General features: G+C 40.6%; 1 protein-coding gene across 2 annotated transcripts in view; it reads right to left on the reverse strand.

The window, feature by feature from the left end:
- The window catches only part of LOC149246143 (DNAJ heat shock N-terminal domain-containing protein), a 443617-nt gene that overhangs the window by 381918 nt on the left and 38648 nt on the right, over window positions 1-23051 (reverse strand). Inside the window, exons 1-3 of one of the 2 annotated variants that reach the window (XM_089457834.1) lie at window positions 21182-21199; window positions 21008-21106; window positions 20751-20854 (exon numbers count right to left, since the gene is read on the reverse strand). The exons of the other annotated variant lie outside the window; for it this stretch is intronic. Coding sequence (XP_089313960.1) covers window positions 20751-20837 — 87 coding nt within the window. The 5' untranslated portion in view covers window positions 20838-20854; window positions 21008-21106; window positions 21182-21199. Of the gene's footprint in view, window positions 1-20750; window positions 20855-21007; window positions 21107-21181; window positions 21200-23051 lie in introns of those variants that run through there. 2 annotated transcript variants of the gene reach the window in all.

The following is a 23051-nucleotide window of genomic DNA, read 5'->3' on the forward strand; positions in this document are numbered from 1 at the left end:
GTCTGCTGAGACAAAATTCCACCCTGAAAATCGAAGTCAAACAATGCCCAAAAATTCAAATTCAACATTGGTGAAACTAGAGTATTTTCTGAGATTTTCGGCCTTGCAATTTTGTCTTGTAATTCGAACTCCTTGTGCCCCATGTGGGAGAGAGAGAATGCACAATGTTGTACAAACCAATGAGAGAAGGAGAGAGAATGTGTGAGTAATTATGATGCCAAATGAGGTGAGAGGTCACTTGTATTTGTACAAGTCGTTGAGGGTGAAGATTCATGTCCATTGGGTTGTTGAAAAGTGTAACTAGGTTCGGCCTCCATGACATGTGTAATTATGATTTTATGTAATTGATATAAAGAATAAAAATAAAATTATTATTGTAATGCTTGTCTATGGGTTTCATGAGCAAGGAATTTTATTTTTTACTATGACTCCCATTGTGAGTCATTAGGATTGGTCATAAAGTCAATATGAGTCAACGTCATGTATGAAGGACCAGTGTTGCAGGAAACGTCCCCCCCCCGGATCAAAACCCCAAACCGTAATCCGTACAAATGCATGGGGGAAGTGCCATCTGAAACGTGTTTCAGGCAGATAAACACACTTCCTGGAAATTTCAGGAATTGTGTGCCCGAAACGCGTTTTGATTTTCCGAAACATGTTTCGGATAGTGCTTCGGCCGTATGAAGCGTCAAGCTTCAGAGTACGAAGCGTACAGATCGCGACTTTCCTCCATGGTTTTTTTGTATGAATTTTTTGAGCGATTCCAGGATGATGATGATCATGTTGAGATGCCACCCCCATCTGATCCCTTGGTTCCTAGGTTCCATGGTTCAACACCAATAGCAAGGGGTTCGTCTTCATCAATTTCAGTGCCACAACTTCCACAAGAACCATCTTCTTCATTGCCACCACGTGGTGGAAGGAGGAAAGATTAGTAGATATATTCACAATTTACTACTTTTGTCATAGATTAATCATTAGACTTGTAGGCTTGTGAATTTGAACCTTTTTGGCTTGGCGGTGACCAAGTGACCTATTTTGTAAACATTATTATTTGAATTTTGGACATGACAAATGTTGACAGTTGCTCACTTGCTAGATAAATCATAATATGCTCTATGTTTTATGTTTGATAAAATGCTTAAATGTTTTATGTTTTATAATATGCTTAAAAAATTGATGTAGGTTTGTAATTGCTAGAATATAGATGATTGATGCTCGAATAATTAATCATTGACGTACATGCTACATACTAGTAACTACAATGGAATCATGGATGCCATATCTATCTTGATTTATGCAAAAATATGCATGTTTTCATGTCTTCTACAACTAATTTGGTATTTGGGATGTTTGTTTTGAATATAAATGCAATATATATATATAGTAGACACTTCGCTTCCTAGATTTTTGGAAAATGACGCTTCCGCGTCCCCGCTTCCAAAAAACGTCCCCGTTTCTTCCCCACTTCATGCAACATTGTGAAGGACCCTTCTTGGGCATGTTACAAATGTATGCAAGTCAAAAGTATTGTCAAAGAAGCCCTCCAAGACAAGCACAAGTTATCCCTCTTCAAGTCGGCTTCAAAATGAAGTAAGAAACTCATGTCGGCTTATTTATGATGGACAGACTACTATAAATAGGCACCTCGGCCTATTCCACACTAACAAGTTCGGATAACTCTCTAAAATTCGGGTGGACAGTTGCAGTGACAAGTTCAGATATCCTTTCAGGAAAGAAGCTTGAATAATGGTACAGAGAATCTCGGTGTAATTGCAAAGATCACAGTGTGGATTGTAGCAGAGAAGTTAGACAAAGTTTCAGTGATACCACAGTGACATCCCCTCACTATCTCGGTGCTATATCACAATAAGGATCTCGGTGTAATCTCTATCTCACAGAAAAGAGAATTTGGTGCCACCACAGCAAAGAGAATTCGGTGCTACCACAGAAAGGTCACTAGTATGTGACAAGGTCTCGGTGCTAATACAGGAAGAAGGTCTAGGTGCTATTACATGACAAGGTCTCGGTGTTATTACATGAAGAAGGTCTCAATGCTACCTCAAAGAACAGTGACTGTGGTTTAGTGGTGTGACTTCAGAATTTGGTGCTACTGCTAAAGAAGAGGTTTGGTATCCTTGATAAACTCAGTGACCACAGAATTTGGTACCATTACAGTGATCTCAGTTCGGTGTCATCACATGACCACAGTGATCTCATGTGGTGCGAAATCTGAAGTAGAAGGATCGAGAGAGAGTAAACGAGAAGGTGGAAGAGGACTTGTGTCTTGGTCTTGGAGTGGCAAATAGGTCAAGGGTCTTTGTCTTGGTATTCATCAATTGGAATCTCTATAAGAAGAATTTTATGCGGGATTTCCTCTCCAAGAGTGAGAGGTTTTGGCCCTGGCAGAGAGACTACATCCTGTGTCTCTTGTCTATTTATGTCCATGTATTGGTAGTTGTTTGATGAAGAACAGTAATAACTTAAGCAAAAAGAAGATCCTAATCTAATAAAGTAAAGGGCACTCACAAGAAGTTACTAATTAAGAGAAATCACCTAATTCATGATGCCCTAGATTTCTCAACATGGGCTTCATGAGCCTACATGATGATGTGGTTGACCTGAACAATTTGCACATGTGTAGGCATAAATTCAAAATCACACTTCTGCTTGTCCAAATCAAATGATCTTTATATCAATTTTGGTCCTCTCGAAAAGAGGAATTTAATGCAATCATCATCTCCATCCAATAAGTTGTCCCAAGGTGGAATTTAGCCGTAGTTGCCAAATTTCACAACTTAGCTTTATCTTTGACAAACCCATCTGTGATAAAGATACACCATCTATGTCAACATCAGGGGCTTCCCCTATCATGAAATAGAGCAAACTGTCTTCAATAATATCTTCTAGAAACATGTCATGATTTTCACCTAGGATTATTTTTGTTCCTCTACCAACCATATTGGTTACAATGGTAAAAAGTTAAAACCCCCTTCCTTCCTGCCTGTGCAACGATTTGAGCCTCCCTAGCTGCATACTTTGGTCAAGCATTCAAAACATTGTGAGGAATGTCCCACTCACTAAGAAGCTTAGATAAATATTCAGCATGTTCTACACTTGGGAGCCAGCTTTCACGTCTAGGATTTGCATATTGGTATCCCAATCACATGGAAGACAGTGGCACTTTGAGATAACATTGAAAGACCACATGTCTTAGTTATTAATCACAATGCATCTCTTACTTTTTTTATTCATGAATAACATCTGATACTCAATTTAGAAGGGTTTGGATTCATAAACTTCATTCCAATTGTCACGAGCAAATATTCCAACACGATACTCAAGAGTATAGTGTCGAAAATAGCGACAAGAAATGTTAAAAATAGCATCAAGAAAATCCTAATTTAATTTGTCCTTGAATTAACTTAGGAATTAAATTGTAATTTTATTCTCATAGCAACTTGTAACAATTAACTAATTTAAGTTGACTTCGTTGGCTCAGTAAATTCGAGTTGGAAGTTTATCTAGAGTCATTTAGAGTGATCCCTAAATTTTAGGGGCCCAGGTTGAGTTATTATTGAGTTGTAATTATTTAATTTAGTTTAACTGAGTTAAATTCAGTTAAACTAGTTCTAACTGTTGGAGGAACTAGTGAGTGGTCAAGTGAATTAAATTGGATTTAATTCACATGCAGTGATCAATCAGATAACTGATAAATCACTCAAAATAACTCATGCATGTCAGTTCAGAGGAAGACCCAGTTGAGATTAGAGTTCAAGGACAGTGTACTATCAGTTGTATAATTTTCCGAGTTGTACAGATGGTGCATGCAATCAGAAGAAGGCCTAAAATAAATCATTCCTTAATTAGAGAAATTGCCTTTAAAAGGAGGAATGAAGGCACAAGTTTAATCATTGTTTTGGTGAGCACGAGTTGGTGAGACCAAGCAATAGGAAGCACAAGTTTGTGCGTGGAGCTTGTGTGCGCAAGGAAGTAGGGGCTTGGCAGGCAACAGAATTGGCTAAGTGTTGGCTTGAGCTAGCTTGTGAAACAGAGAATTAGATTGTACTAGTGCAGGAAGTGTTCGGGGTTGAACAAGTATTATATTTTCTTCTCAGATATTTTGGTTAATTCAATATAGATAGTCGGGGTTTTTAGCAGTTGCTTTCCCCAAAGAAATATTGTGTTATGACGATTGATATTCTTCTTTTTTTGCTTATTGTTTTCATCGATCAATTTTGGTTTCCACTGAAGAGTAGAGTAGATTCTTGTCTTATGTTTTAGCATATCACATAAGCTGTTGAAACTACAAGTAAAAATTTACATGGTATCGGAGCTAAAGATAGTATAGAAGAGAAGAATTCGAAGTTGTCCTTGCAGACTGATGGAGCTCTAGTTCAGGGCAGATCCAAAAGACCCAATGTGCAGACTTCTTAATGGAGCTAGAAGGATGTTAGTGGGTAGATCAGTGAGCCAATGTTTAGTGACACAAAAGGAGTTGTGATCATTGACATTAGCAGATTGAATAGCAGGAATTTTTTTGGGTGGCGAGTTTGCAAAGAAGATCTAAAAATTTTGTTGAAATATTTCAAAAACAAATAGTAGATCTGGACTCCTTGCAGAAAAACACCCAAACTCAAAAAACAAATCGTCTGAATCGGAGTTCGGATGAGGGAGATATCGCCGCTTTAAAATTAGTGCTTTTTTCAAAAAAAATGTGACGGCAGGACAGATGAAACGGATTGGTGTGCGAGTCAAAAACCTATATGCACTTGAGATACAAGATGCATGCAAAGCCTTGAGAGGGAGCATAAATTACCTCTCAACATTCAGCCTCAGATGCAGCCTCAGAAGCAGCCTCAGCAAGTTGCGGACACAATTGGAGAAGCATCCACTCAAGCAGAGACCTCCAGTAGGGGGAAATTTCGAGCCAAGTGGGCAGAGGGAGCACATGCAGCCATACCTCCAAGTGAGAGGTGGGGCGATGTGAAGTAATAGTCCCAAGAGTGCAAAAATTTGGGCAGGGTCCATTGAGATGTTTTGTCTCATGGATCATTACCTTGCTACGGGAGCCCACAGTACACAGTAGCAGGATGGATCAGTGGCAGTTGATGTAGTCAGATGTCAGAGTGACAGAGGCAGAAACTGGTTATTATTGTTGTGAGTGGGCGATTGGGGAGAAATTGGGATTCAAACTTCATTTTGTATGCAAGGAGGATCGATTAGACAACATGAAGAAGCATTGGGGAAGTATTGATTGCTTCGCACAGGGCATAATAAGCAGGGTACACATGGACCAACATAATCTGAAAGTGGAGTGTTACCCACCATTTTGTGGGTAATATCCCTAGGAGAATTTTTTTTCTCCAAGGTGGTCCTCAGGCGGTAGCCAACAACCCCTTGCAGCCATCAGCTAGCTCATTATGTCATTTTTCGCCACCTGAACCAGCAGTGTGGTCCCTCGCCCATCAATCATGATCGTATGTTTGAAGGTGGGCCTCCCGAATCCAAATGTATGCCTTGTCATTTTGAAATTGAGTTTTGTAGTTTTCTTATCATGGACACTTTTGGGCATGGATTAATGGGGGATTAGGTGGAAAGAATGGGATAGGTTTGTGCTTCTGTCCCCTAGACCCCTTTTAGGACTTAACCTTGGATTCTAGTCTTGTGGGATCTCTTTAACTGACCACTTGGTTTCAGGGATGGTATTTCATGGAAAACCCCCATTTTGGTTTCGTGGTCTTGCTCCCTTATCCGCTTATATTACCCTCTTTCCACTCATTATTACCCCATCCATCATTTCTCCCACCTAGGTCCACATAGGGTTAGCTCACCCCTTTCCCTTGCCCACACCTTGGGTCATGGCTTGGAATGAAGCTCGGAGGTTGATGTAGCTAAAAAGAAAGTTAAAAGCATATATGGCCACATTCAATAGGAAACGTACGACAAAATGCAAAAGATGGTCGGGACAAACATTTAGCACGTGGGCAAAAGCCAATACATGAGCTCTACCCCATCATCATGGCCATCACCCTGGTTCTAACAAGTTCTATCAGCCTTATTCATCATATAGGAACCCATGATTGTCCCACCCATGGTGGCTGATGAACCGCCCCACCTTAAAGAGGGGAATTCACTACTATATATTATACATCATGCTCTAACCCCTTGAGCCCCAAGCAGTTAATCAAAGAAAATCATAAAAACGCAAAAGGCATATAAATAAGGGTGGAAAAATCAAGGTCTGGGCATCTCGTGTACCACGATTTCTCCCTCCTACACCTTATAAACCCAAGTGTGGGCTTCCCTCTTATTTGCTACCCTTGTGCCCCAGCATGTGACCCAAGGTTGCCCCTTCTCATTCCCTAATTCATTCACATATCTGCCACATGCCACCACCTTTTGAAGGATGTACCTTGACTATATTATCCCTTTAGAAGTTGAAACCACCTAATAGGATGCTTGGTTAACCCCATTAGGAGTTTAGGAGACATTGGCACATCCCCAAGCCCATTATGGAAGGGCAGACCATTATGAAGTCCCCACCTGTGGTCCATGATTAGGTAAGCTCATTTACTCAATTTCTCTAATGACTTGTTGTACTAGAAGCCAAGGGGACGCATTGGATCTTATGCAGGATTGCAAATGGTTTCCATTTAGGGTTTGGTCTCCCCATACGGGGTCCTAATCCTCTAGAGGGCTACAGTGGTACATATAGGGTGTGCGTTGAGAGCCATGGATTTCCACAACAGCAGATTGCACTTCATGGATCCCCATACGGGGTCCTAATCCTCTAGAGGGCTACAGTGGCACATGTAGGGTGTGCATTGAGAGCCATGGACTTCCACAACAGCAGATTGCGAACGGGACGCATTGGATCTTATGCAGGATTGCAAATGGTTTCCATTTAGGGTTTGGTCTCCCCATACGGGGTCCTAATCCTCTAGAGGGCTACAGTGGCACATATAGGGTGTGCGTTGAGAGCCATGGACTTCCACAACAGCAGATTGCACTTCATGGGATAGGTTTGTGCTTCTGTCCCCTAGACCCCTTTTAGGACTTAACCTTGGATTCTAGTCCTGTGGGATCTCTTTAACTGACCACTTGGTTTCAGGGATGGTATTTCATGGAAAACCCCGATTTTGGTTGCGTGGTCTTGCTCCCTTATCCGCTTATATTACCCTCTTTCCACTCATTATTACCCCATCCATCATTTCTCCCACCTGGGTCCACATTCCCCCATTGGGTCCACATAGGGTTAGCTCACCCCTTTCCCTTGCCCACACCTTGGGTCATGGCTTGGAATGAAGCTCGGAGGTTGATGTAGCTAAAAGGAAAGTTAAAAGCATATATGGACACATTCAACAGGAAACGTACGACAAAATGCAAAAGATGGTCGGGACAAAAACATTTAGCACGTGGGCAAAAGCCAATACATGAGCTCTACCCCATCATCATGGCCATCACCCTGGTTCTAACAAGTTCTATCAGCCTTATTCATCATATAGGAACCCATGATTGTCCCAACCCATGGTGGCTGATGAACCGCCCCACCTTAAAGAGGGGAATTCACTACTATATATTATACATCATGCTCTAACCCCTTGAGCCCCGAGCAGTTAATCAAAGAAAATCATAAAAACGCAAAAGGCATATAAAGAAGGGTGGAAAAATCAAGGTCGGGGCATCTCATGTACCACGATTTCTCCCTCCTACACCTTATAAACCCAAGTGTGGGCTTCCCTCTTATTTGCTACCCTTGTGCCCCAGCATGTGACCCACGGTTGCCCCTTCTCATTCCCTACTTCATTCACATATCTGCCACATGCCACCACCTTTTGAAGGATGTAACTTGACTATATTATCCCTTTAGAAGTTGAAACCACCTAATAGGATGCTTGGTTAACCCCATTAGAAGTTTAGGAGACATTGGCACATCCCCAAGCCCATTATGGAAGGGCAGACCATTATGAAGTCCCCACATGTGGTCCATGATTAGGTAAGCTCATTTACTCAATTTCTCTAATGACTTGTTGTACTAGAAGCCAAGGGGACGCATTGGATCTTATGCAAGATTGCAAATGGTTTCCATTCAGGGTTTGGTCTCCCCATACGGGGTCCTAATCCTCTAGAGGGCTACAGTGGCACATATAGGGTGTGCGTTGAGAGCCATGGACTTCCACAACATCAGATTGCACTTCATGGATCCCCACGGTCATTCAGAGATTGCTCGTGATTCACTTATTGGACGAGGAGGATGCACCCGATCCATCATGCCTAGCTGGCCCCAAATCTACAGCATACACTTGGCAGATGATCTAGGACTTCTACGATGATGTGGCATCTCCTACATTATCATCCTAGCCCTTGAGGGCAACCTACAGCCATCTTCGATTTGTTTGGAGACCCATGAGGACACTTGTGTGCCCCCACAGTCATTTGGAGCACCACAGGTTATCACAAGGGGCCAACCCCTTGTCCACTGCTTTTAAGGGTCCTATTCTTCATTATGGCACCCATGGACCTCATTAGGCCTCTTAGAGGGCCCTACGACATGCATAGATTATTATTTGACCTCTTGAGAGGCTTACTTTTTCATTTGTGAGCTAGTTTGGTGGGATTGTCACCAAAAGGTTGTATTATTAGCACATTATTTTATTTTTGGGGCTTGTGTAGGCCAAGGAGGCTAATTCAAACTCCTTAGATGTGTATAAATACAAGTGAGGTGAGATCATTTCTCATCATCACTTTGGATTGGATCTCTCTCTTCTTTAGAGAATTTCGCACTTTTTCCTAGAGGATGAATTGGAGCATTTATGGATGAATTTTGATGTATGGTTATTGGTCTATCTTCTCTTGGAGCTTCTCTATTGTCATTTGTGAATGGTTGGATATACTTTTATGGACCATGTAGTATGAGCGAAATCTCCTAGGGGTACATCTGACCTTGATAAGCCATTCCTCTTGTGCATTTGAAGTATACGAGCTGCAAGATTGCTTTCACTTGACCTAGAGGGATTTGTGAAGTAATTTTGAGGCCTCCTTGACTGGGAACCAAGAAATCTTACACATATTCAACATAGACTCCATTCTCCCAAGGATTAAGGCACTGATCTACCAAGGGTGGTCACCAAAACACTTATTCTTTCACCTTATCCCAAGTCTAGCCACGTTGGGGTGCCTAGGGCATCAATTTCCCGACAAGTTAACCACTAAAAAAATTCGATATCCTAGGGTCTCCTGCGCTGGCCTTTCCTCTAACCCTCCTCCAAATTTGCAGACATTTCGACGGTGGAGTTGGGAGAAACGCCAAGCCCTAGCTCTAGGACTAAAACTTACCCTGCCAAACCCACAGCTAGCACTTCCCAGGGTCAAAACAACATCATTGAATCAAATACTTTCTTTGATCCTTCCCACCTTGTCTAGGGTAAGAAAATCATTGATTATTTCATACTTTCCCCATACCCCAGACTAGGCCCACTTGGCCACGTGTGGTCCCACTCTTTCAAAGGACTATTTTTCAAACACCATCCGAGATGCCAACTTTAACCAGGATTTAGGGTGCAGGGAACTCCTTTCAAATTCTATTCTCATACACCTAACCCCCGAAATCCTCCTTTCCTTGGAAACACATAGTCCCTTGCTTAGAAAACAAGCAAGCCCATTCTTCAAGAATCAAAACCTTCTTGGAAAGGGTTTGGGTCGCTCATATCCATTGACTTGTTACCCATTGGTGACTCCATACGTATCGGGTCTCCTCCCATCGGTGAAAGTCCGTAAATAGAAGGGAGTTTTAGCTAAGGTGAAAGTGGGCTAAGACTCCATTTGTTGCCCTTGGCCTAGCATTTGCCCTTTAGGGATTCCCCTTAGGTACCCTGCTAGTTTGAGTGGTAACAGAGACGAAGTGTCGAATTACAATGAAGGCTTGAGACTAGCATATCTCAGCAATTCATGGTTTATTAAAGCAGGTGGATGTAATTATAGGTATAATTGGTCCATACCGAAGAAGGAACGAGGCGACTGTATCTAGCTTAGCATGGAAGAATCCAAGATGCACTCCAGGTATTATATATGTTCCTGTTTGGAACAGGTGGTGGATCATTAGCACACCTGGATTTCTGTCAAGACAAAAGGTATTCCAGGGCCTCTTTTCTAAATTCTGTTCAGTTAATTTAGTATAGGAAAAGTTGGAATCCCTCCTTGGATAGATTTCGCCTATGGTGGTGCCAGAGATTGCAGTTTTCGGGCTCTTCTTATATCGTGTAACCAGTCTGCAGATAGAGTACAAGAGAGTCTGATCTAGGAATCCTTGAGGATCTCCTTTTGGAGATAGCTGCTGCCGAAGTCATACTACGCTCGATTCCAATGTGTATCCACTCCTATTGAGTTTAAGCTGCAGTCACACAGAACCGATCGTTTGGGTGATACGTCGAGGGATCAACAGGAGAAACAGCCATCCTGTTGGTCTATATTGTCATAATCCGGAAAGAAAAGGAACAAATCCCTTCAGCTTCTCTCAAAGAGGGACTCCTTCTATGGTAATTGTTGTTCTAACTCGAGTTTAAAGTGTATATGTTATCGCACTTCGACTTTGAGAGTGAGATGATATGCTGTCCTCGTGGATAAATAAAAAGTTTCAAGCCTATACAGATGCTCACGTGAGTCATGGTGAAATCAAGTCAGATTGGGCCATTGATTGGGATAAACAACAGTTGGCCAATACGAAATTAAAGGCATTTATTGGTCAAGTATATTGTTGGGGACTGAACAGAACAAGCTGGGAATTTTTGCTCCCAATTTCATTTACAGGATTAGAAGTGGAGGTCTATTCGCAATCTCTAGTGAAGCTGACTGTCAGAGGGAATTCCAACAAACCAGTGGAAGACAAGAACGTCCGAATGTTAATATGGATCCCAGAGTAAAGACCATGTTGTATCTGTCAGTCAGTGGGGTAGTTCATATTATTGTTGTGATGTGGGGGGAAGCCAGAATGAGCAGCAAATGGACAATACAGTTTAACATTCAGATGGGAGGGTGGTCTTTAAGAATGCTCGATGAGAAACTGCAGCAGTCAGCAAGGAAAACAAAACACAGAGGTTGGATCTGAGGATGGTGGAGAAGCTGCCATACACGCAGAGCAATTGGGAGGAAGCTCAGGAAGATGGAAGCAATACAAGCCTCAACAGTACCGAGGAAGCTGGAAAAGGAGAAGGGGTTCCATACCCTGAAATGGACATGTAAGCAATCAGGATGTTTTGCAAATTTTGGTTTGCCTTAGGAGTCTTTTGGAGGGCCTATTCATGGTCTAGTTTTGAACAAATTTCTACTGTCAAGGGAAGGATGATGTAAGTGGAAATAGTCTTACTAGAAACCAGAATATAACCATACTCCTGGAAAAATGGAGAATGTAGCCATACTCCTGGAAAAATGGAAAAGCAAGATGCATGATGTAAGCCGCACTGTACCTTTTGTACAGTGTTTTAATATCAATATATATTCAAGGTTCTGTTCAAAAAAAATAAGAGCTGCAGGAATAAATTAGCAATTTTATCTGTCAAAAATGATGCCATGGAGGATTGGCTGCATGATGTAGTTGTGGCAACGTTAATCGATCAATTTAAGGCAGAACTCATGTGATGGGTAGTGCATATGGCTTCCAAGCAAGGCCACATACAACTATATGCTAGAATGAAGCAAGCACAGTGCAATTAAACAACCACACAGCAATTTAACACACAATAAACATAGAGATTACCCTCGAGAAAACCCAATGGAAAAACTCCAGCGTCGAATGGCTTGCTCTTTATTTCTCAACAATCAGAATTACAATGGTGTTTTGGCTCTCTGGAGCATTGCAAATTATAGACTCAGAAATATTTTCAGCAAATCCCTCTCTTCTCTGAGAAAGAACCCCATCTCCAGCGCTTGCAAAAGTTTATGGGCAGAATTGACTTGCTGGGAACCACTGGAACGCTTGGTGCCCCAATTCTTCAGCTTTTCAGCTCCCTAACTCCAGTGCTGTTCTTCCCTTTGCCCTTTTGCAGGCAGCGTTCCAAGCAGAGTTCCGTTGTCAATTGTCTTTCAATCCTTAAATTTTTTATTTTTAACTCTGTGATTTCATTGGCAATGCTTCACCTTGGAAGCGAGCAGTAGCAGATTGAAGAACCATGGGGACCTTCACTGTATCACCGCTTCCTTCAACCTCGTCATCAACTTCGTAAACTCGAGCTCAGCTTTTGTAGCCAGTCTTTGATATTGCTGAGTTTTCTTCATTGAACTGAACAATTAAATCGATTTAATGTTTGAGACACTCGTGGCAATAATTTTGGGGACAGTCAGCTTACATGTTGCATGGCCAACTGAAAGTATATGTTCACACCTAATCCGAAGGTGGTTGGGTAAACTGGAACGTGAACAGTCATCAAGAAGATGAACTGTTCCGTCTCCTTTGTGTATATAAACAATAGTTCTCTAATGAAATAATATATCAGTTTTTCTTCCGCTCATTCTGGAGTTACCCTGGCCTGACATGGTATCAAAGCACAGGTCCCAGGTTCTAAAAATAGTTGTAACTCCTGCCTCTGTCCTGAGCGCTGCTCTGAGTGTCATTGATTCTCTGCGCATCATTGATTGTCTGCGCCTCTGTCCTGCATCTCAATGATGATTCTCTGCGCTCTCTGACTGCCAGAAACTGCGCATTGTTTTTATGAACATATCTTACTGTTTTAGCGTCCATAAGCACTGAGCTATTCAAACGTTACACATACAATCGCCTCAATTGTTTAGCTGAAACATTGGGCGGATATCTTTGTGAAAAACGTATTGCAGGACGATCCCTTGATCTCCTCCGAACGATTACACGCATTGTATTCCCATTCTGTCAGTGAGAAGCTCGTAGGCGGTTTGTATCTTCTGGAAGAGGGCAGCCGCGTTGGGGTCGTCGGGCCTTTTGTGGGGATGGCAAACAAGGGCTCGGGCTCTGTAGGCCTTGCGTATCTCGACCACTGAAAGCTTTGAACCCTCTCGGCCATGTCACGCCCTTGATTTTTTTTTCACTTCAGCAGTCCATTCATTCGATGTCTTCATGAAAAACTCTAATATTTTTTGAATGTGGTCTAGAAGGCGGCTTATTAGTGAAGTATCCCATCTTCTCACTCCCTCAGTGAAGATTTTGATTTCGTCCAAAGTTCCGTGAGTATCATATAGGTCATCTATAACCGTCATCGAGGTTGAAAGTTTTGTGAAGGCGATTCTGCTGCTACGAAATTCGGGCTCGAATGTGCCTAGAAACGCCCAAAAGTAAAGTTCCACGTGACGTTTCCTATAGAAATCCAGCTGCGGCAGATATGACTCTGACCACCACCTCGAGATAAGTTGCATTTCCTTCTTATGTGTACATGTCGAAGCTGGCGGAAGAAATGTAAGACCGAGCTGCTTATGGTGATTCGTTCTACGTAAGTCGTTTGATCTCTGCATTCAAGACCGAGCTGCATGGATTGTATGACCGTTGATCTGACCTTATACTCATGTGTTAATTGTTGCCTTGAATGGTATATGATGGTCCATGTTGTTGTGCGTTACAACTGAGATTGTATGTGCGTTGATTGCATGCTGGTGTATTTACAATACATTGAAATTTTTTATGATCACTTTATATGCGGTGTTCCTTTTATCTGAGATAGCGGTGCTGAGTTAACGCTGTTGCTGTGGCGGTGCTTTATATGTGCACTAACGCTGTATATATGTGTGCACTGTGGTTACATTAACCAGCGTTTGAGTTTTGAATGCGTAGTCTATACATATGTAATATGGTGAGGATCTTTGGAGGGCTTTGAAGAAACAGTAAAGTATTTGCCCTTTTTTGAGTACAATTTCACTGTACATCAGTAGAAGTTTTTTTATCAGCAGAAATTTCTTATCAGCAGAAGTTTTTTTAGCAGAAATATTTTTTTACAGAATGCATTCAATCATCTCTATGGTCGGAATAGTTCTCACTGGCAAGGAGAACTATTCTGAATGGTCTCGGATGGTAAAACACACCCTCATCTACAATGAGTTGTGGAAAGGAGTGTGTGTCGGAGAAGAAGACAAAGACCCTGTGCAGCCTACATTAGATAAAGAACTTGTCATTTGGGAAAACAAGAACAGCAAAGCCTATGCATTGATCGCAGCATCTGTAAATGAAGAAGTAAGTCGTCATATTTCATCCTATTCCACTGCCTTTGAAGCTTTACAAAAGCTGAAAGAACTCTATGATTCACATTCTGCACTTGAAGTTGTTCAGCTCATGATTAAACTCTTCACTCTTGAACTGAAAAATAATGATCCCCTTGCTCTTGCATCTGAAATTAAGTCTATAATGCATGATATTAAATCCACTAAGGTTGAGCTGGATATCTCTCTTATTGCCTTTCTCAAAGCACTCTATCCTACCTACTCCAATTATCTTGAGTCTTTACAAGCAAATGGAAATCTTAAAGACATAACCTTTGAGTCTCTTGTGAAAAAATTTGCTGAAAGAGAGAAAGCCTTTGGAAAGAAAACAGTCCCTGAATCTTCTGAAGAGACTGTTTGCCTTGCTCATAAAGAAAAGCATCCTGCTCAAGATTCTACAAGAGGAAGAGGTGGACGAAGAGGAAGAGGAAGATACTTCAGAGGCAAGGGGGGCAGACATTCTCAAGGAGAAAAGGCAGATCTGCATTGCATTCGCTGCAAACGAAATGGATCACATGATGCTTCTACATGCAAGCTACCATGGGACAAAATTGAGCAGAGAAGAAACCAGCAGAAAGGTAAAACTGATGACACAGACAAAGGTAAAGCACCTGAATCTGCTCACTATATTGAGGCACAATGTAACATTGGAGTAAATGAAGATTTGTTTAATGCTTCACTTGCTTCTTCGAAAAATGATTGGGAGCTTGATTCAGGAGCAACCTGTCATATGACTCATAGGAAAGATTTTTTTGAAGATTTCACTGACAATGTTGATGGAGCAGTATACTTCAATGTTCCACCAAGTCTCCGGGACGGGGAGACGCGGGTGCGGGGAGACGCACAAAGGGGACGTGTGGGAGAACCCTGAAATTTTAGGGAAATTTAGGGGAGACGGGGAGACGTCGAGGTATATATAATATAACTTTTAAATATATATATTATAAATTTATATATATGTATATAATTTTGAAAATTTCATGTTCATATTCATTGTTCAATAATGCTAATTCATCAAGATTCAATACCATAAGATTCAATAATAAAATTCAATATGAAATTCAAATATTCAAATACAATGTACATTGATCCATATCAATTATCATTCATCAATCATCATTCTATAATTTACATTGAAAACCAAAATAATAATTGAAACTAACATATATTCCAAACAGTTGTTTCTATATGATTAAATCAAAAAGTTATAAATAAATTAACTTCTAATATATCTGACCAACCTGTGCTATTTCGCTTTGGTTTTCACTAAAAGAATGACGATAGATGAACCACATACCTGTAATCTTACAATGCTCTTAATTTGTTCACGGTCTAGAGGTTGGAAAACAATATACTCATCAATGCAATTCATGAACTCAGGGCAGAATGTCGTTTGAGCCACTTCCATAACCCTGTTCTTCATTCTCTCATACAGTTCCTCTTTTGAGCCAGGTTCATCATCAAGCCTACTTAGAATGTACTGAGAACCAATGTTTGAAGTCATAATAATGACAGTGTTGGTGAAGCTTACAGTTCGACCCTGAGAATCAGTGACCCTTCCGTCATCTAAAATCTAAAGTAGAATATTGAAGGCATCTGTATGTGCCTTCTCAATTTCTTCAAACGGAATAACTGCATAAGGCCTTCTACGTATAGACTCAGTAAACTGTCCCCCTTCTTCATAACCCACATACCCTGGTGGTGCTCCAATCAGCCTTGAAACTGCATGCTTCTCCATGTATTCAATCATGTCAATCCTCACTAGAGCTTCATCAGTATTAAATAAATAGGGTGCAAGAGCCATAGCTAATTCTATTTTGCCAACACCTTTTGGGCAACGACTCCTAAGTGCTAACAGCAAGTCGCTACGTGGAGAAGAGTGAGGATGCGCTGAAGCTCTCGTGGGCGCAGCGAGAGCATATGGAAGAAAAAAATGCGTTGAGGTAAGAGCATAATGAATGGCGGCAGAATGAAAACTTGAAAAGTGGAGTTAACCCTAACTTGTTCATGTAATTTTTTATTTGTAATTGTTAATTTAGTTTATTTTTATTTTTTATGTTTTTTTAATAAATTAATTTTCATTTTTAATTTTTTTTTTTGGTTTATAAAGGGTAATTAGACAAAAATGAAGGGGGGATGCCCAGAAGAACCCCATTTTTGGGGGGACACCCAGAAGTACCCCTTTCGAGTCTCCCACATTGGGGACAAGCACCCCCTTGCGTCTCCCCGAGTCTCCCCAAAAGGGGGACGTGGGGAAACGCACCCCCGAGAGTCTCCCCGTCCCGGGTGTGTGGGGTGCGAGGGGTGCGCGCACCCCACCCTGGGGGACGCGTCCCCGTGGAACACTGGTATACTTTGCAAATCAGTCAAAAATCAAGCCATCAGGGCTTGGCACAATCAGGCTTAAACTGCCTGGTCTTCCAGACTTTCTTCTAGACCATGTTCTATATCTCCCACAGCTCAAGAGAAACTTGCTATCCCTGGTCCACATCCGCCAGCAAGGTCACTCCATTCATATGTTTGATGGCAAGCTTGAGGTAAGAAAGGCATCTGACCACTCACTTGTCATGAGGGGTATAGAAGAAGAAAGACTTCTTAAACTGCAAGGAACCTCTGCTCATGCACAACATTTCTCATATATTTCTCATCATGAAGAAGGTACACTTCCATCAAGTTTATTATGGCATGCTAGATTTGGACATTTAAACTATGACAGTCTCTGCTTATTAAAGAAAAATGGTGTTGCTGGTTTGCCTACAATTCCTAGAAAACATAAGCAATGTGATGCTTGCATTCTAGGAAAGCATAGCAAACAGTCTTTTCATGATTCACATTCAAGAGCACATAGGAAGCTTGAACTCATTCATTCAGATTTATGTGGTCCAATGCCTATTCCTTCTGCAAATGGAAATAAATATATCATGACATTTATTGATGATTACACCAGAATGTGTTGGGTTTATTTATTGAAGAACAAATCTGATGCTTTTCAAACATTCAAGAATTTTCATAAGTGGATTGAAAATGATGCACAATCTCATATTGGGTCTATTCGCACTGATAATGGAAAAGAATATACATCAAATGAATCTGAAAACTATCTTCGCCAACATGGGATCAAACATCAAACAACTGTACCTTATAATCCCCAACAGAATGGTGTAGCAGAAAGAATGAATAGAACAATCTTGAATATGGTACGATCCATGCTTTTCTTCAAAAATGTAAAGATAATGTTTTGGGTTGATGCTGTTCTATGTGCTGCATATATAAAGAATAGATGTCCATCTAGTGCTATAAGAAACAAGACTCCTTATGAATTGTGGTATGGACATGTTCCTTCGATAAAACATCTCAGGATCTTTGGTTCCACCTGTTATGCTTTAATACCAAAGGTACATAGAAACAAACTTGGTGCTAGAAGTCGTAAGTGTATCTTCCTGGGGTATTCAAACACCTCTAAAGCATACCGTCTCTATGATGAAGTAAATAAAAAGTTTGTTGTATCTAGAGATGTCATTTTTCTTGAATCATCCAAATCTGACAGTGTTGTTGAGCGGCAACTTGATCGATTGGATAGATTCACAAAAACGAAATCATTTCAAGAGTTTGAGAATCAGATTCCACATCTTGAAGGGGGGATTCCTATACTAGATCAACATATGGAATCTTCTTCTGAAGAACAATCTCCCTTGCATGAAACTCCAACACCGGATGATCCTTTAAGTGATGTAATTGATAGAATTGGGAGACTCAATCTTGATTCAGTCCCAACTCAATCAACAGAGCAGCCTGGACCATCTCAGAAAGGTCCCCCAAAGTGGCTGACAAAGACACTTGAAAGTGTTCATCCTGATGAAATTGGAAAAACAGGAACCAGAAATACAAACCGACAAGATGGAGGTGATGTAGATGACTCTAATTCACCTGTTGATATGGATGTTACTTATGATTGTGAATTGAACTTGTCTACAGATTTTGAACCAACTTCCTTCAAAGAAGCTGCTTCTCATGATGAATGGAAAGAAGCGATGTAGAAGGAGTATGATGCCCTCATAAAGAATGGCACTTGGAAGCTGGTTGATCCTCCATTTGGAAGCAAACCAATTGGCTGCAAGTGGGTCTACAAGAACAAGTACAAAGCTGATGGCTCACTTGACAAGCACAAAGCTAGGCTTGTGGCAAAAGGTTTTGCACAGAAGGAAGGGATCGATTATGAGGAAACTTTTGCCCCCACAGCAAAATGGGCCACCATCCGGACACTCTTTGCACTAGCTGCCCAGAACAGTTGGAAAGTCCATCAAATGGATGTAAAAACTGCATTCTTGAATGGAGATCTAAAAAAGAATGTTTTTATGTCCCAGCCTGAAGGATTTGCTGTGAAAGGACCTGAACATAAAGTATGCAAACTTGTGAAGTCCTTGTATGGCCTCAAACAAGCACCACGAGCCTGGTATGAAAAACTAACTGAGCATCTTCTGAAACTCAACTTCAAACATTTTGATCTTGATGATGCAACTTTATTTGTCAAGAAAGTTGGCAAAACAGTTGTATATCTTGTGGTATATGTAGATAATCTTTTAATGACAGGGAACAATGAAAGCTATATTGCATCCATAAAGAAAGAATTAGGAAAAAGTTTTGAAATGACTGATTTGGGCTATGTTCATTACTATCTTGGCATTGAAGTAACCCAACATCCAAAATCCATATTTCTTTCTCAAAAGAAATACATTGGAGACTTGTTAAACAGATTTGGCATGACAGAGTGCAATCCTCTTTCTACTCCAATGGAACAAAACTTGAAGATCACATCTATTGAAGGAAAGGAATTTGAGGATGCAACAAAGTATAGACAGCTTGTAGGAAGTCTCATCTACCTCACTACTACCAGACCAGACATTTCATTTGCTGTTGGAATCCTCTCCAGGTTTATGCAAAAGCCTTGTGAGGGACATTGGTCTGCTGCAAAAAGAGTTCTAAGGTACTTGAAGGGAACTCAAAACCTTGGAATCAAGTATACACAAGTGGACGACTTCAACTTGATTGGATACTCTGATTCAGACTTCGATGGAGACAAAGAAACTGGGGTATCTACTTCAGGATATGTTATGAGTCTTGGATCAGGAGTTGTCTCCTGGAGATCACGCAAACAATCAGTTCCAGCAGATTCCACAACAGAAGCAGAATACGTGGCAGCAGCTGAAGCAACGAAAGAAATTGTGTGGCTCAGGAAAATTCTTGAAGATTTGCAGGTAAAACAAGTACAATCAACTCCACTCATGATTGATAACACCTCTGCAATAAAGTTGGCCAAGAACCCAAAGTTCCATGATCGTACTAAGCACATCAATACTAAATATCATCTCATCCGACATCATGTTGAGGCCAAAACAATCCATCTCCGTCATTGTTCCACAAATGAGCAAATTGCAGACATCTTCACCAAAGCGCTTGGAAGAGAAAAGCTTGAAAGATTCAGAACGATGCTTGGACTCACCAACATCCCTTCAGATTAAGGGGGGGAATGTTCACACCTAATCCGAAGGCAGTTGGGTAAACTGGAACGTGAACAGTCATCAAGAAGATGAACTGTTCCGTCTCCTTTGTGTATATAAACAATAGTTCTCTAATGAAATAATATATCAGTTTTTCTTCCGCTCATTCTGGAGTTACCCTGGCCTGACAGTATAATTATGTTAGATGATCCCTGAAATTTTGCTGGCATTATGACTTTTAGTAAGATTTTTTGGAAGTTCTTTATGGTGGATTTTTTTTTTGAATTCAGCCGAAATTTATTGAAATTATAAGTTTTATTGGGAACTACTAAACAATGCACAATGAAGTGTCCTATAAATTTTTCAGGTTGTAATCAAAAATCAGTTTAAATAACACAAATCAAAATTTCACCTCAAATTTTCTACTAAATTTCAACATCAAAAAATCTAAAAATCACACTAAAAACAACTCCCTCCCCGTTAAACCAGCTATAAACCAGCTATATTCTTGCTATGGGTGCCCATTCATGTGGCCCCTTTTTGAAAAAATGACAAATATGGATATAGGTTTTTGCATATGAGTAATCCAAGAAGTATTAGATATTAGAAATGTGCTTGCGAATCAGATCTGCTGCCATCAAATTTATGTAATCTGGCGTGTTAATACACCAGTGCTTGAGATACAATGGATTTCGAATTTTTAAATCTAATCGAACGCAGGGCCAGTGCCAATGTTAATTCTTTCCAGAATTTATCCCCATGTGAAAGCTTTGTGTGCTCCGCCACACTACATTAATCTCTTTCATTAACAGTCCTAATTTTTAATTTTTTATCCAGCGACTCTGTTATCAATGACTGAAGTGCTCTTTTCATTGATGCAAATTTCTCTCAAATTCCTACTGTCGAATGATTTCTGTACATGTTAAATAATTGTTGACCAAATGATAGATCTATATTACCCTGTCAGCATCAAAAATGATCTAAACTACTCCAATACACAAAGATAATTAATTCCAATGGCATAAGGCAAGACGAGACCTTGATATAATATGCTTTTTTGATCTCAGATGCTGAAGCATCGACGCTCACTCCTAGAACTTCGTAATACTCTGTGTCCTTGGCCATTCTTTAACTAACGAAAGCTGCATCAACAAAATAGAACAGAAATCAACGAACACAACCCTAGATCGCTGGAATAATTGCTGTGCTTCACCGGATTTCGATCAAAATACATCAAATGTACAAATTTTCACCGCAAATGCTTGGTAATTGGAGCCATGAAAAAACTTGCTTACAACGAGATATCACAGCAGCGGGGAGTAGCACGAAAAGGAGTCAAACTTCGCTGACGAGAGTAGACGAATATGTATTTCGGAACTTGTCCAGGGTGCGCCTCTTTTTTAGCGTGTCTTGACGTGACTTCAATGCCAATCACATGTATTTAAGAACTTGGGAAGGTCACCCCAATTTATTTTCACAATACAATTTACTGAAAAATTTGAAAAGGGCAAAGGAAGTGTCCCGAATGAATGTATTTTTTGTTTTTAAAGAAAAGTTTTTATTTTAGAATGTGAATATTTATTCTTGGATAATCTATTTAACGAAACAAATTCATTTTAGAATGTGAATATTTATTCTTGGATAATCTATTTAGCGAGGAATTTGTCCACACACTCAAAGCATTTATTTTAAAACTAGAATAAAAAAAAATACATAATCATAAACTATTTTTAACCTCGTGAACTTTAAAATAATTTTTTCCTTTTTGAATTGATTAAAAAATAACACCGACACACTCAAACCTTACAAATACGTGTGATGTTGATTATGGCGTCCTCCGACATCCATATTCTTGAATTTTTGTTTACCCAAGTGTCGAGCCTCTGCCACTTAGAGTTCTTTTTGCTGGTCTTCCGCATTTGCCGCTTATTAAAATATAGGTTTTCCACTAATTTGCAGTGGGGATTATTGGGATTATCGTTATGGGATAAGGTAAATTTTCGCAATGGAGTAGCTAGAATAAATAAATAAAATCATTGGAATTTTAAAAAAAAAATATGTTTTTTTATTAGAGATTATTTTTTGGATTTAATTTCGTAAAATGTTTATCTATAACTATTTTGATGAGAGATATTCTTGCTAATTTCTCATGATTTTTGAATAGTCTATATTTTATTTGTATTTTTGTAAAGGTTTAGTCGGACTTTATATTAATAGAATACAGTAAAATACATGATGCAGAGTGGGAGTCGATGGGACCTCCCTGTGTCTGCCTTTGTACAGCTGAGCTAGTCTAGTCTCTGCTCTCTCTTTTTTTTTGAGTGGATCGTTTACAGCTTGTAGAATTATCAGTAGATGCATATATAGAAGAATCAAGGGAGCTCGGCATCTGTTATGCTTGATGGTCTGCCTTGTTTATGGTGTTGCATTTCGCTCTGAGTTCCCCCTCCTCCAAGTCTTGCCGGAGGATGTGATAATCTTCAATGTTGGATTGAACGTCGGCGTTGGCTATGGCGTCGGCCAGCTTATTTGCTGTTCTTCGAACTGCTTGAAAGGTGACACCTTGAATGTTGCTGAGATGGCCCTGCAGATCCTTCAAGATTGTCGAGAGCCTCCAACTGGGTGTTAGCTTGTCCACTTGAGTGTCGTTTTGAAGTTTTCTCATCATCTTGATGACAATCTCCGAGTCTCCTTCCACCACCAGAGGTAGAAATTTGTAGCGGTCAGCCAGGGTGATGCCTTTGATGAGAGCGATCAGCTCTGCAGCATTGTTGGTATTTGTGCCTAGATTGCCATGGTAGATAAGTTGGATGTTCCCGATGTGATCCCTGATTGCTCCACCATACCCAGCTTTTCTCGGGTTTTGCTTTGACGCCCCATCAAAGTTCAGTTTGAATGATGGAAATGGAGGCATACCCCATTTGTCCTGTGGGAGTGGTCCGGGCTTTGAGATTGAGGATTTGGACTATCCTTTGGTCGTTCGGAGACGTGTTCCCCTCTTGCGGCATTATGTCCATGGCATGGATCGATTCTGTGATTAGCTGCCGCAATTTTCTTGTTAGCCTGTCCACTGTCATCGCTGAGTTCTTGAAGATTCGAGCATTTCGCTCTTTCCATATGATCCATGCCACGGCTCCCGAAATGAGGTTCCATGCCCTGTTGACCAGATTATTGGGGGATATGGAGGATCGCCAATTGCTCAGGGTGAGGCAGATCAAGTTTCTGTTTCTGTCAAATTGTCTGAATACAAAGGCCATATCATCCCATAGAGCGCAAGCAGTGGGGCATGTGTTGAGAATGTGATTGAGCGTTTCCTGATCATTCTCGCAGAGGGCGCAT

Source organism: Pinus tabuliformis, chromosome 7, assembly GCF_031772625.1.
Source record: "Pinus tabuliformis cultivar Carrire ecotype Pingquan chromosome 7, CPIR1, whole genome shotgun sequence".
Classification (NCBI taxonomy): domain Eukaryota; kingdom Viridiplantae; phylum Streptophyta; class Pinopsida; order Pinales; family Pinaceae; genus Pinus; species Pinus tabuliformis.